At 37.5% G+C, this 13,732-nt stretch overlaps 1 protein-coding gene across 1 annotated transcript in view; it reads right to left on the bottom strand.

Annotated features, from left to right (window-relative positions):
* The window catches only part of LOC311061832 (NACHT, LRR and PYD domains-containing protein 3-like), a 92,199-nt gene that overhangs the window by 42,288 nt on the left and 36,179 nt on the right, over window positions 1-13,732 (bottom strand). The window contains exon 15 of the mRNA XM_084080529.1: window positions 10,805-11,104. Within this exon, the coding sequence (XP_083936655.1) occupies window positions 10,805-11,104 (300 nt within the window). The remainder of the gene's footprint in view (window positions 1-10,804; window positions 11,105-13,732) is intronic.

Raw genomic sequence — 13,732 nt, 5'->3', positions numbered from 1 at the left:
CCTGTACTTTGTTCAAACTGTTGATAAAGTATTCAATCAAAGAGGGTAGATGAACAAAGAAGAGAGCAATCGTCTTGTTCTCTTACCATTGCAACCATGATCAGTGTTTAAACAGTTATCCAGTTGATGTTTTAGCATTGATAGCAACATACCATTCATTTCCTGGTCTGGGGACCGCACAGCTCGAGGCTTGCTGGATGTTGGTGTCTCTCCTACAACATCATTTAGTTGGCATAATGTCATTCACAATGTATTTATTTTGGGCAAAAACTATATAGGCTAACTGCAACCAATGCACAAGCCCAGTGTTGTAATGAAAATGGTCAGTTTTTTGTTGGTACAAAGTCAGACAGGTGTAATTAGTTTTTAACTGTGTCACAGTGATCACAGGGCTTTATATTGTCCAGAGTTCCAAGAGTGTCTATATAAAATAAATGCATTGAATTGTGTCAATACCTGGGAAACACACTTCAGGTGGTTTGGCAAACATCGCCACTCGATTGGTCATCAGAGTCTGAGTGCTCATACTGGGGATTTGGCCTAAAGAATACAATATACACAATGTAGTCATACTATGTTAACTAACCACGTCTACAGTCTGAATACATAGGACCACAATGGAAACAAGCCATCAGGCCTTTGTGTTGTACTTTTAGCATTACTTGTATAATTGTACCGCTGTACTAGTTGCAAATTGTTAATAAAGTATTCAATAAATGATACCTTGAACAATACCTACACATCACCAATGCTGCTCCAACACCCTAGTGCAGGGGTCTTCAACGTTTTCAGGCCAAGGACCCCTTGGCTGAGAGCGAGATAAAGCAGGGACCCCCCAATGCCCCCATTATATATTGTATAGAATATTATTTTTTTTCATAGATTTCATAGGCAGCTTCATAGACTTGTTTCACAGCACTATCATGTTGGATTCATGTTAATTTGTATTTCTAGACATTCAACCATGTACCTAAACAATACTTAGTAAACCTGACTTTTCACTCTGTACTTAGTCTGCTCTTTTTTCCCCCTACAACAAACCACTTTGCCAAAAATAGCAGATCTACAAGCGTACAACGCCTCGCGCTGTACGATTGTAGATCTGCTATTTTTGGCTAAAGTTCTCCTTAGAATAGGGATGCTTGGTTGAAGTGGTTAATGTAAAAATCACACAAAGATTTGGCAGACCCCCTATAGTAGCTCTGAGGACCCCCTAGGGGTCCCGGACCCCTGTTGAAGACCCCTGCCCTAGTGTGAGCTGATCTGTGATTGGTCTAGCATGAGGCAAGCCGTTATCATGAGCCAATGTCAGCTGAGCTGTGTGGTTAGCTGAGTCCATGTGGTAGCATAAGCTGAGCTGTGATTGGTGTGATGGCATGGTGATAGAAAGAAGGAGAGAGGTACAGACTAACCCTAGACAGCAGGCCCTGTCAGGGCCACGCTGAGGGGAGAGAGAAAAGACAAAGAAAAGAGTGATCACTATTACCTGGATCTTCTTTTCTGCCGTAGTTCTCCTTCGTCCTCAGGTTCTATGTGGGAGGTTGGACACATTGTTGAGGTGTACTTGGTCTCTGGTCGCTTAGCTTCATCAAAATGTCTCTGGAAAGAGCACAGGGACAATGACCATTAACATGACTGCAGTCCAGTGTTGAAGCAACACATGGTGAACAAAATAAGCAAACGTTCTGCAAAAATAGCTGATCTACAAGCTCGTAATGTGTCACATTGTGAGCTTCCTAGATGTATACATACTGTATGTGCTGCACAGATTACTCACCACAGGTAATAATAATGGTAATGGTAAATGGTGCATTTATATAGCGCTTCTATCCGAAGCGCTTTACATTGATTGTGCCATTAACCCATTCACACACACATTCATACACCGATGGAGGAGGAAACCATGCAAGGCACCAACCTGCTCATCGGGAGAAATTAGGGGTTCAGTGTCTTGCTCAAGGACACTTCCACACTAACTCTAGGGGAGTGCCCCAGCCCGGGATCGAACTTGGAACCTTGCGGTTTTCCAGTTCACTCTACCCGGCCACTCTACCCCTGAGCCACTACCGGAGGGGTGATATCGGCTGGGGGGTGGGGGGGTGGGTGGTGGTGACAACACAAAGATGTGTGTGGGGAGGAATTAATTGGCTTAACGACTACATTGGGGAGAAAAAGGGGTAAAAAATAATTGGCTACTCTAAATGTATAGAAAAAAGGGGTGAAATATCTTCAAGATGGACAGCAAAGAGGATAGGGCAACCAGAGAGACTGAATAGAATATTTTAAACTTATCATGAGTAAATCTTCATTATGTTCATCACTGTCAGAGTCATTTTCAGATTTAATGTTGTCAGCCTCATCTATACTTTCAAAATGAAACTCTGGTGAAGCCTTTGAGGTTTAGGAGTTGATATTTTCACTCTGATCACTGATAATTAGTGGTCGGTTTATTGGTAAGTCTGATGTAGTTGGTAAAGCATCTAGCAGGCACTCAGAAGAGGTTGTGACAGGAGTTGTGCTCTCTAAACAGTGAAGGTTTGTAACTGCATTAGCAGCAGCAGTTAAATGATATTCAATGAGGATATCCTGCTCTGTCTCTCTCACTAATGTGTTGACTTTACGTCTTTTAGCCCAATAAGATGACATTATCTTAAGAGTGATGAGGTGCTGTAGTCACTGTACATAAACTGTACCTAATTACTTGTCTGTAATGGACTGAGTCTTCCTTCTCCAATTCTGCTCGTCTGGAAAGTGGTGATCCTGAAGATGGGAAAAGAAAAGAAAAGGTCTAAATTAATGAGCTGCAATATCACTGAAAATACAACAAAATGCAATACATACATCTTCTGTAGTGTTAAAACAATAGATGAAGTGTCAGGGATCGTCATGAATTTAAAGGTAGTAAAACATCCTTGAAACCTACACAGTCTAATGCAATGGTTCCCAAAACAGTGTGAGACAATCCAGGTGTGCTTGTATCATGTATTTGACAAGGCAGCACACATTATGCAATATATACAACTATTTATGAATTATTATTATCTATATCAGCACTCATTTCCCACTAGAGACACATTATATATCCTAAAAAACAAACAAAACAAAGACTAGCTGTATTGTAAAGTCAATACCGCCCCCATCTGGCAGAGTCAGGTTATACATGTGTGCCTTGACACAAAATCTTGTTAAACCACATGGTTTAATGTAAGACAATAGAACAGCCCTACAACACATACATATTCATGTTTAGTTTAATGTAAGACAATACAACAGCCCTACAACACATACATATTCATATTTAGTTTAATGTAAGACAATACAACAGCCCTACAACACATACATATTCATGTTTAGTTTAATGTAAGACAATACAACAGCCCTACAACACAAACATATTCATGTCCTCACACTTTTTCGTGCCAAGGACATGCATTAGGCTACGGACCCCCATTTAATGGCATGTATGTCTCTGGGACCCCAATTCATATTGTAAAATCAATGTTAATTTAACTCTGAGAGTGTACAAATGGAACCAAATGGACCCGTTAGGGTCCATTTGGTTCCATTTGTACACTCTCAGAGTTAGACATATAAGGTTCCATTTGGTTCCTATCCATCATTTAGCTGGGGACCCCCTGGAACCCCCTCAAGTACCCCTGGGGGTCCCCGGACCCCACTTTGAGAACCAATGATTTAGAAAACAGTGTCAACATCTTACACTAATGTTGGATTAACCCTTTAAGACCGGGAACTTATATGTCATTTTAGATTTATTTGGCTATTGAAAAATAGCAGATCTACAAGCTCATAGCGCGGCACTCTGTGCTGCGCTATGAGCTTGTAGATCTGCTATTTATTTTTTCAATCGTGAAAATGTAAGCAAATCTTTCAATATATATTTCTAAAAGCAAAAATGTTTAACTCAAATCCTTGCTTCTGGGGGGGGGGGGCTGAAACAAAATATATATATCAGTCGTTCTAAAACGTTTTCATGTCAAGGACCCCCAAAATTATGTGTGTGGCCACAGTCCCCCATCTAAAAAAAAAATGTTTTAGGGACTCCCAGAAGCAAAGTTGTTCACTTAAGAAAAAAATATATATATTCAAAGATTTGCCCAAATGTTCATGATTTTTTTTTAAATAGCAGATCTACAAGCTCATTTAATAACAAGGTGAAATGAGCTGAAATAACATTTAATAACAAGGTGAAATGAGCTGAAATAACATTTAATAACAAGGTGAAATGAGCTGAAATAACATTTAATAACAAGGTGAAATGAGCTGAAACAACATTTAATAACAAGGTGAAATGAGCTGAAATAACATTACACAATTGTAAATTTGGATCAACATCAAGGTGAGTTCATTATTAATCTTAACTACTGTACATAAAATACCAGCGTAAACGAACGTCTAACTTTAATAAAATAAACGGGACCAATGCAGCCCAGTGGAATAGCCCTGAAACATGACCGTCATATCATGACAGTCATGGATGAACTTCAACCTGGTGTTTGCACTTTATACATTTATTTCTTGTATATCTACATAAACGTTCAGATTTCAAATATAAAGTGTTTACCTCATGGCCACGGATATTATAATTATGTACGGGCCTCTCAAAAGTACCCGTATCTCGTGTATTGTTCAATAAAAAGCATTTTAATCCGATCACCGGCCATTTTCTATATATTTTTGGTAATGTATCAGAGTGCAATACATCTCCCAACCATTAGTGTCGCATAGTTGAAAGCATCGGAGAAAATGGCCGGCGATCTGATTAAAAAGCTTTTTATTGAACAATACGGCAGATACGGTCCTTATCGCGGGTCGGGTCAACTTGTAACATCCATGGGTCAGGGGTCAGGGGTCAGCACTTTATATTTGAAATGTGAACGTGTATGTACATGTGAGAGTTTAAATGTAAAAAATAAACCGAAAAACAGGAACTTTGGGTTCCATGACGCTGTGACAGAGAGCGTCATGGTAACCATGGATACGTACTGACCGGCTGCCGGCGGCTCCTCCTCCAACAGCGTCATCGCTCGTGCCGTCGTAAGTATTTCGTTCCATCCTGCGTTAGAGCTCATGAGCGTGTTTTAACATGTTCCTTTACACACAGTCACCAACATGGAGGATGAGACAGGAGACGTAGACAAGTAGAGGTAGTTTAGTTAACTTCACAGTGAGCACTACATTAATACATTAATACATTCATTCACTGTGGTCAGCCATAACAACAACAAACTTCACCCGGAACCGGAAGTCACTGTATCCCTTAACCCCCCGCTCTTAAAGGGACAAGCCCTCTTTAGTGAATGTCTCTGGATGACTTTCTATGTGGGTCACAATGTATACGTGTAGTTTACACCATCGCTTGTTAGTTGACACGCACACGCACACGCGCACGCGCACGCACACACACACACACACACACACACACACACACACACACACACACACACACACACACACACACACACACACACACACACACACACACACACACACACACACACATACACACACACACACACACACACACACACACACACTCATATATATATATATATTCTCAGGTGGGGGTCCGTGGCCAAATACATTTCAATGTGGGGGTCCTTGACATGAAAAAGGTTTGAAAAGCACCGTCTATAGACAGAGGAAACGCCCATAAGATGAAGAGTGTTGGTTCACTAATGCAGGAACCATCAAAGGTTCTCTTTGGATCCAATCATTAATAAGACCATAAATATATACATATATAATATAACCCCTCCTATTAAATATATACATATATAATATAAACCCTCCTATTAAATATAATACATATATAATATAAACCCTCCTATTAAATATATACATATATAATATAAACCCTCCTATTAAATATATACATATATAATATAAACCCTCCTATTAAATATATACATATATAATATAAACCCTCCTATTAAATATATACATATATAATATAAACCCTCCTATTAAATATATACATATATAATAGAAACCCTCCTATTAAATATATACATATATAATATAAACCCTCCTATTAAATATATATATATATAATATAAACCCTCCTATTAAATATATACATATATAATATAAACCCTCCTATTAAATATATACATATATAATAGAAACCCTCCTATTAAATATATACATATATAATAGAAACCCTCCTAAACAAATACAGAACTAAAAGAAAGACAACAAAGCTCAGTGTTAATTTATCCATCTGTATCTCAGAGTTAAATGAACATCCAACATGTTACTGTAAACACTGTTTATGCAACATTTTATTATAAATTAAATAAATTAAAGCCTGGGAGTTTCTTAGCGTCTAAATCACAGTTTCTCAACATTGGGCCTGGGGACCACCAGGGGTCACAAATGGACCCTTTTTGGTTCTTTGGTCTTTGTTTTATAAAGCAGTGAGAGTTCGCTTTAGTTTTCTTTTTTCTAGGGTTATGACTTATTAATCACAAAGTAAAGCAGCCTACAAGTCTAACCTCTCTCTATAGTTTAATCCAGTGGTTTTCAACCTTTTTCATGACAAGGACCCCTAAATTGATATACTGTGTCATTTTAAGATTTCTTTGGCTATTAAAAAACAGCAGATCTACAAGCTCATAGCGCGGCACCGGGTGCCACACTATGAGCTTGTAGATCTGCTGTTTTCCAACTCCTTAGGCCTACAGTTTGTTGCTCGGTGGTGATCCAACTTTTCCATGTCAAGGACCCCCAAAATCATATGTATTTGGCCTTGGACCTTGCAAATAAAAGGTGTGAGAACCACTAGTACTAGTGACTCATAATGTGTCATATAGTGTGGTAGTAAATCAGTGTCATACATATTCTGAAGAAAACCTGGAGACTGACATTCAGTAATTGGTTCTTATGATCAAAATAAGAACAATAATGTTATGTAAAACAGAGAATCTAAACTTTACCACGGACACATTGATGAGCCCTGCTGCATGGCCATGGACAGAAACATGAAGAAACTGGACGTATGATTCTCATTGTAAAAGCATATCAATATGATACAGTATGTGATGATAGGATATAATATGATACAGTATGTAATGATAGGATATAATATGATACAGTATGTAATGATAGGATATAATATGATACAGTATGTAATGATAGGATATAATATGATACAGTATGTAATGATAGATATAATATGATACAGTATGTAATGATAGGATATAATATGATACAGTATGTAATGATAGGATATAATATGATACAGTATGTAATGATAGGATATAATATGATACAGTATGTAATGATAGGATATAATATGATACAGTATGTAATGATAGATATAATATGATACAGTATGTAATGATAGGATATAATATGATACAGTATGTAATGATAGGATATAATATGATACAGTATGTAATGATAGGATATAATATGATACAGTATGTAATGATAGATATAATATGATACAGTATGTAATGATAGATATAATATGATACAGTATGTAATGATAGGATATAATATGATACAGTATGTAATGATAGGATATAATATGATACAGTATGTAATGATAGATATAATATGATACAGTATGTAATGATAGGATATAATATGATACAGTATGTAATGATAGATATAATATGATACAGTATGTAATGATAGGATATAATATGATACAGTATGTAATGATAGGATATAATATGATACAGTATGTAATGATAGGATATAATATGATACAGTATGTAATGATAGGATATAATATGATACAGTATGTAATGATAGGATATAATATCATAAATGTCTCATTCTTGGTCTAGTGTGATGAATGCACTGAAGTGGAATGAGAGCTGGATGAACACGTTTATGAATAAACATTATATCTATGAATGATTGTGAGCAGAACAATGAAACAATAACATGTCAAATGTGTTCTGATTATTGTGCACAGTGTATCATGTTAATGAGGAATCTAAACAGCACAGAGTAAGGATTTATGAATAAGTTATCATTTAGAGATCTGTTATTTATGTGTGCTTCTGTAGGTCTATCCATCAGTGTGACAGTTTACAGTTGGTAGTAAGCTTTGTATCTATAGTGAACTGTACTGATTGATTGAATATTTGATCAGGCAGAAATGTGAAACAGCACAAGTACAGTTAATAACACTTTGTCTAAAAGGTCCGTCCAAAAAAGTCCTTGCGGTCTTGTTTCCATTGAGGTGGTGACATGACAACACTATGAATATTAATACACAGGAACAACCACAGACTGTCAAGAATACATTTATTAAACTATTCATACTTCTACACATGATCATACAATAACATGTGAAGAATGAGAATAATATCACATTCATGTTCAATGAAAACACAATCATGGAATGAGTGAGGAAACAATGATGTAATAATGAATCAATGAATAAACAATGATTGATTTGAGTTGATTAACACATTTAGTAGATGTTTGAATCCAGAGTGATTGACAAAGTCTAAGATGAGAGTCAATGACATGAAGTCTAGTCAACCAACAACATGTTCACAGCAGTAGGAGAGCAGAGACAGTGAACACATCAACCCTACAGTCACTATTCTGGACATGTCATAATAGATGAGAATCCACTGAAAATAGCAGATGTACAAGCTCACAATCACTGTTGAATTTGTCAACTAAAACTATGACAAAAAAATGTCCGTCAACGAGAAAATAAATAAAAACTAGACTAAAATGTCAGTGAGGGACGAGTGGAGAAGAGATCCAGTAGAACTAAAAGACAAGTCATTTTATGTTTGGTTGTGCTCAGGTGTTTTGCTCTGAAAATAGCAGATCAAAAAGCTCAAAGCGCGTCACAAACACGTTGTGAGCTTGTAGATCGGTTATTTTCGGCACACAGCTATGTATAAATCAGGCATTACGACGCTATCAAGGCCCTCCAAATACATTTTAGACGACTAAAATGTATTAAATCTAAACGTATTAGACTAAATCATCTGTAGATTTAGTCGACTAAAATCTTATATTTAGTCGACTAACACTAGACTAAAACTAAACATTTCAGAATGACTAAAATATGACTACAATTTGCTGTAAAAATTAACACCATGCTCACCATGTGACGCTTTGTGACGTAGATCTTAGCTAGTAGATAGCTTGTAGATCTATTTTCACCCAAGAGATTTGGTGTAGAGGGGGGAAAAAGCAGGGGACCAATTACAGAACCCTGGGGGACCCCAGTCAATAAAGTATATGGGGTTCAAGTGGTTAAAGTATAAAGGTTTAAATATACAAGAAACAATATTATTACTGTCATAATTACATGATCAAATATACAGTTTTCCTCAGTCTATTCTTGTGTAAAAATATCAAAAATAAAATATTACATAAAAAATTAGTTTGTATCATAAGAGACACAATATGACACTGATATTTACATCATCATCATCATCATCATCATCATCATCATCAGTGTTGATGGACAGTATTTATGATACATATTTATAAATGTATGGAGTGGAGGTTTGTTCACTTCTATCTAATCTAATCTAAGATCTAAAGCTCCCTGTGGTGATGACTCATTTTATACCATAGAGTTTGACATTAATATGGATTTGACCAGGGACCCCCATTTGAACATAATTTGTTCCAGGGACCCCCATTTGAGCATATTTGTGCCACGGACCCCCATTTGAACGTATTTGTGCCAGGGACCCCCATTTGAACACATTTGTGCCACGGACCCCCATTTGAACACATTTGTGCCACGGACCCCCATTTGAACACATTTGTACCACGGACCCCCATTTGAACACATTTGTGCCAGGGACCCCCATTTGAACACATTTGTACCACGGACCCCCATTTGAACACATTTGTGCCAGGGACCCCCATTTGGACACATTTGTTCCAGGCCCCCATTTGAACATATTTGTGCCAGGGACCCCCATTTGAACATATTTGTGCAAGGGACCCCATAGAAGATTTCGGTTATAATTTTCTAAAATATATTATATTAAAAAGAAATCTTACTTTTTTTAAAAGTAGCAGATCTACACCCGTCGCGATGCGACACATTGTGAGCTTGTAGATCTGCTACTTTGAAATAGTCAATATATACAGAGGTTAACGTGTTTAAACTGATTTAGAGACGACTGGTTCTCAAAGTGGGGTCCAGGGGCCCCCGGGGGTCCTTGAGGGGATACCAGGGGGTCTTAAGCTAAATCATTAAATATACAACATCAAGTGTAACCACTTCAACCATCATTTACTTCGCTGTTGGAAAATAGCCGATCTACAAGCTCATCTTTTCGTCAGGGGTCAAAGGTCAAATGCATCGGGGGTCCTTGACATGACAACGTTAGAGAAACACTGAATCTACAGGAGCTTTAATGTGTGACTGTCACTGTGCTGCTTATTACATCATCATGATGATGTCACCGTGATGTCATGATGAGTCACTCATGCCCAAATATGGAGTCCATGACGTCAGACTCAGCTAGTCTCAAAGTCTCACTCAAACATGTTGAGTAACCATGGTGACCTGATGTCATCCTCACATAGAGACTCTATCTCTGCTCACACAGACACACTGAGGAGGAGGAGTGGTTAAACCTGAACCCAGCATAGAGAGGTTCAGAGAATGTGTTCTGGAAGGTGTACAGGTGTGTCAGTGAGTCAGAGGACCCTTTATAAAAGGACAGAGTCCCAACAGTCCAGTCCAGATACACTGCTACTCTGTTAGAGCCAGAGGGACTGACAGGGAGGACAGTCTCCTTACTATTGTGTCTGACAGTGTAAATGTTACCATAACTACCATCATCACAGTCCAGTCTCCAGGACTTGTCATTGTTTCCAAGCCCACAGTCACCACCACGTCCTTTCCTGCTGATCCCTCTGTAAGTCACTGCTACAGAAACATATCCACTCCACTCTACCTCCCAGTAACAGCATCCAGTCAGACCCTCTGTACACAGAACCTGAGGCCATTCATCAAACCTGTCAGGATGTTCAGGATATGATTGATTCTGTCCCCATGTCACCTTTCTGTTGTTCTCAGACAGAGAGAGGCGTCTGTATGCTGTGTTTGTGTCCAGTGTGAGAGGATGGAAATCTGATGAGAAAAACAACACAGTAAACATTTAATACATCATTCACTGACTGACACACACACACACACACACACACACACACACACACACACACACACACACACACACACACACACACACACACACACACACACACACACACACACACACACACACACACACACACACACACACACAGCGTCGCTGTCGGGTGGAAACCTTGTATGTCCAAAACTACCACTAAACATTTTAAAATAGTGTAAATAGCAGATCTACAAGCTCACAACGTGTCAGAGATACAAGGTTTCTGCCTGACGACAACACAGTAAAATGTGAGTCAGAATGTCTTAAAGCCTCCAGGTGAGAAGTGACTTTCTGTGAGAAAATGTTTACATTAAGTTTATGTGAAATGACATCAATGTGGAAAAGTACTCAAATGTTTTACTTAAGTAAAAGTATCAATACTGCAATGTATAAATACTCTGTTACAAGTAAAAGTCCGGAATGTACTTGTGTAAAAGTACAAAAGTATCGCCATTAAAATGTAGGCTACTTAAAGTAACAAAAGTAGAAAGTACTCATTATGCAGTTTTCAAATGTATAAATTGTACAAAAATCATTTGAAATTAGCAGATCTACAAGCTCACAATGCGTTGCATGGAGACGTATTGTGAGCTTGTATATCGACTATTTTCAAATGGCCGAAATGTATTTAGGGCTGTTAATGTAGTTAACGTATGTTTTGTAAGAATAATAAAAATCCTCCAAGTAACTAGTAACTAAAGTTTTCAAATAATTGTTGTGGAGTAAAAGTACAATATGCCTTTGAAATGTAGTGGAGTAGAAATAAAATTACTGCAAATAGGAAATACTCCAGTAAAGTAAAAATACCTCAAAATGTTATTTAAGTACAGTACTTGAGTAAATGTACTTAGTTACTTTACACTTCTGAAAATACTTGAACTGGGGACCCCCCAAAATAATCATATTTGAACTGGGGACCCCTCAAAATAATCATATTTGAACTGGGGACCCCCCACTCTGACAAGCACTTGTGAGGGTGGGGTAGTTGTAGGAGTTGAGGCATTACATTTAGTTTGACTCGGTTCCACATATAAATATTGTGAAAATAGCCGATCTACAAGGCGTTGTGAGCTTGTAGATATATTTTATATTATATTTATATCCGATCTACCACTTATAGATCGGCTATTTTGTAGATCGGCTATTCTCACAATATTTGCCTTTTTTTTGCATTATTTTTGACAATTTGGTCAATTTGGTATTAAAAAGGTCTTAAAAGTCCTTAAATTGTAACATTATAAATGTGCAGATACCCTGTATACACTTATACTGTATGTTGGTTTGTTTACTGTTGAGAGATAAAACAATGTTACACATTAAGATAATCATCTGGGGACCCCCCACAATAATGTGGGGACCACCCTGGGTCCCAGTTTGTAAACCACTGTGTTACATAGAAAACATTCAGCATCTATAAGTTAGCAACACCTCACACCATGGTGAGAAGTATTGCTAACTTGTAGATCGTCTATTTTAGTTATTTTTGAAATATGGAGGAATTACAAGCTGATTTACAAGCTCACAACGTGTCACGATGCAAGGCGTTGTGAGCTTGTAGATCTCCTATTTATTATGTACATTCTATTTTTTTTATGTTTTCTGTACTGCAGTATTTACATCTTGAAGCCGATCTACAAGCTGACAACATGTCACAATGCAACATGTGAGCTTGTAGATCCGCTGTTTTTGAAATATATGTTTATATAATATAGCCAATCAATAAGCTCACAGCCTGTCATGATGCAAGACATTGTGAGCTTGTAGATCGGCTATTTATTTTATTTTACCACAACCCAATCTGCAAGCTCACAATCTGTCACAATGCAACTCGTTGTAAATTGATAGATCGGATAGTTTTGTATTAGAAAAATAGCCGATCTACAAGCTCACAACGATTGCATATCGGCAATTTAATTAATTCATTAATTAAACATTGAGCTTGTAGATTAGCTATTTTTTAACTATAAATCATCTTCAAGCTCACAACGTGTTATAATGTGACACGTTGTGTGCTTGTGGTATTTTTCAAATAAAGCCGAAATACAAATTCAGAACCCGTCACAATGTTACCCATTTTGAGCTTGTAGATCAGCTATTTTTACCTTATTTTCTAATATAGCCGATCTAAAAGCTCACAACACATCATGATGTGATGCATGGTGAGATTGTAGATCGGCTATTTTTCTTTATATCAATTATTGATAATCTACAATCCAATCTGCAAGCTCACAACCTGTCACAATGTGACGAGTTGTGAGCTTGTAGATATGATACGATACGATACGATAATACTTTATTGTCAGTTCACACTGAAATTTGTCTTGCGACCCAGCAGCCATGTATGCAACAATAAACAGTTCACACATTTGACATGACACAAGAAAAACAAAACACAATACAAAATACATACATAAAGACATACAAAGACAAGAGCAATGTCCACCTCTCAGCCTACCCTTGGCCTATAAATCCTGATTAAGCCTCAGTGTCGTCTGATGGACAAAGGACCTCTTCAGTTTGACCTTATTGTATGTAGGAACACCGTATCTCCCTCCTGAAGGCAGCAA

This window comes from Gymnoscopelus microlampas, assembly GCF_963454915.1.
Source record: "Gymnoscopelus microlampas genome assembly, chromosome: 15".
Taxonomy (NCBI): Eukaryota; Metazoa; Chordata; class Actinopteri; order Myctophiformes; family Myctophidae; genus Gymnoscopelus; species Gymnoscopelus microlampas.
This window is presented reverse-complemented; position numbering and strand designations above follow the sequence as displayed.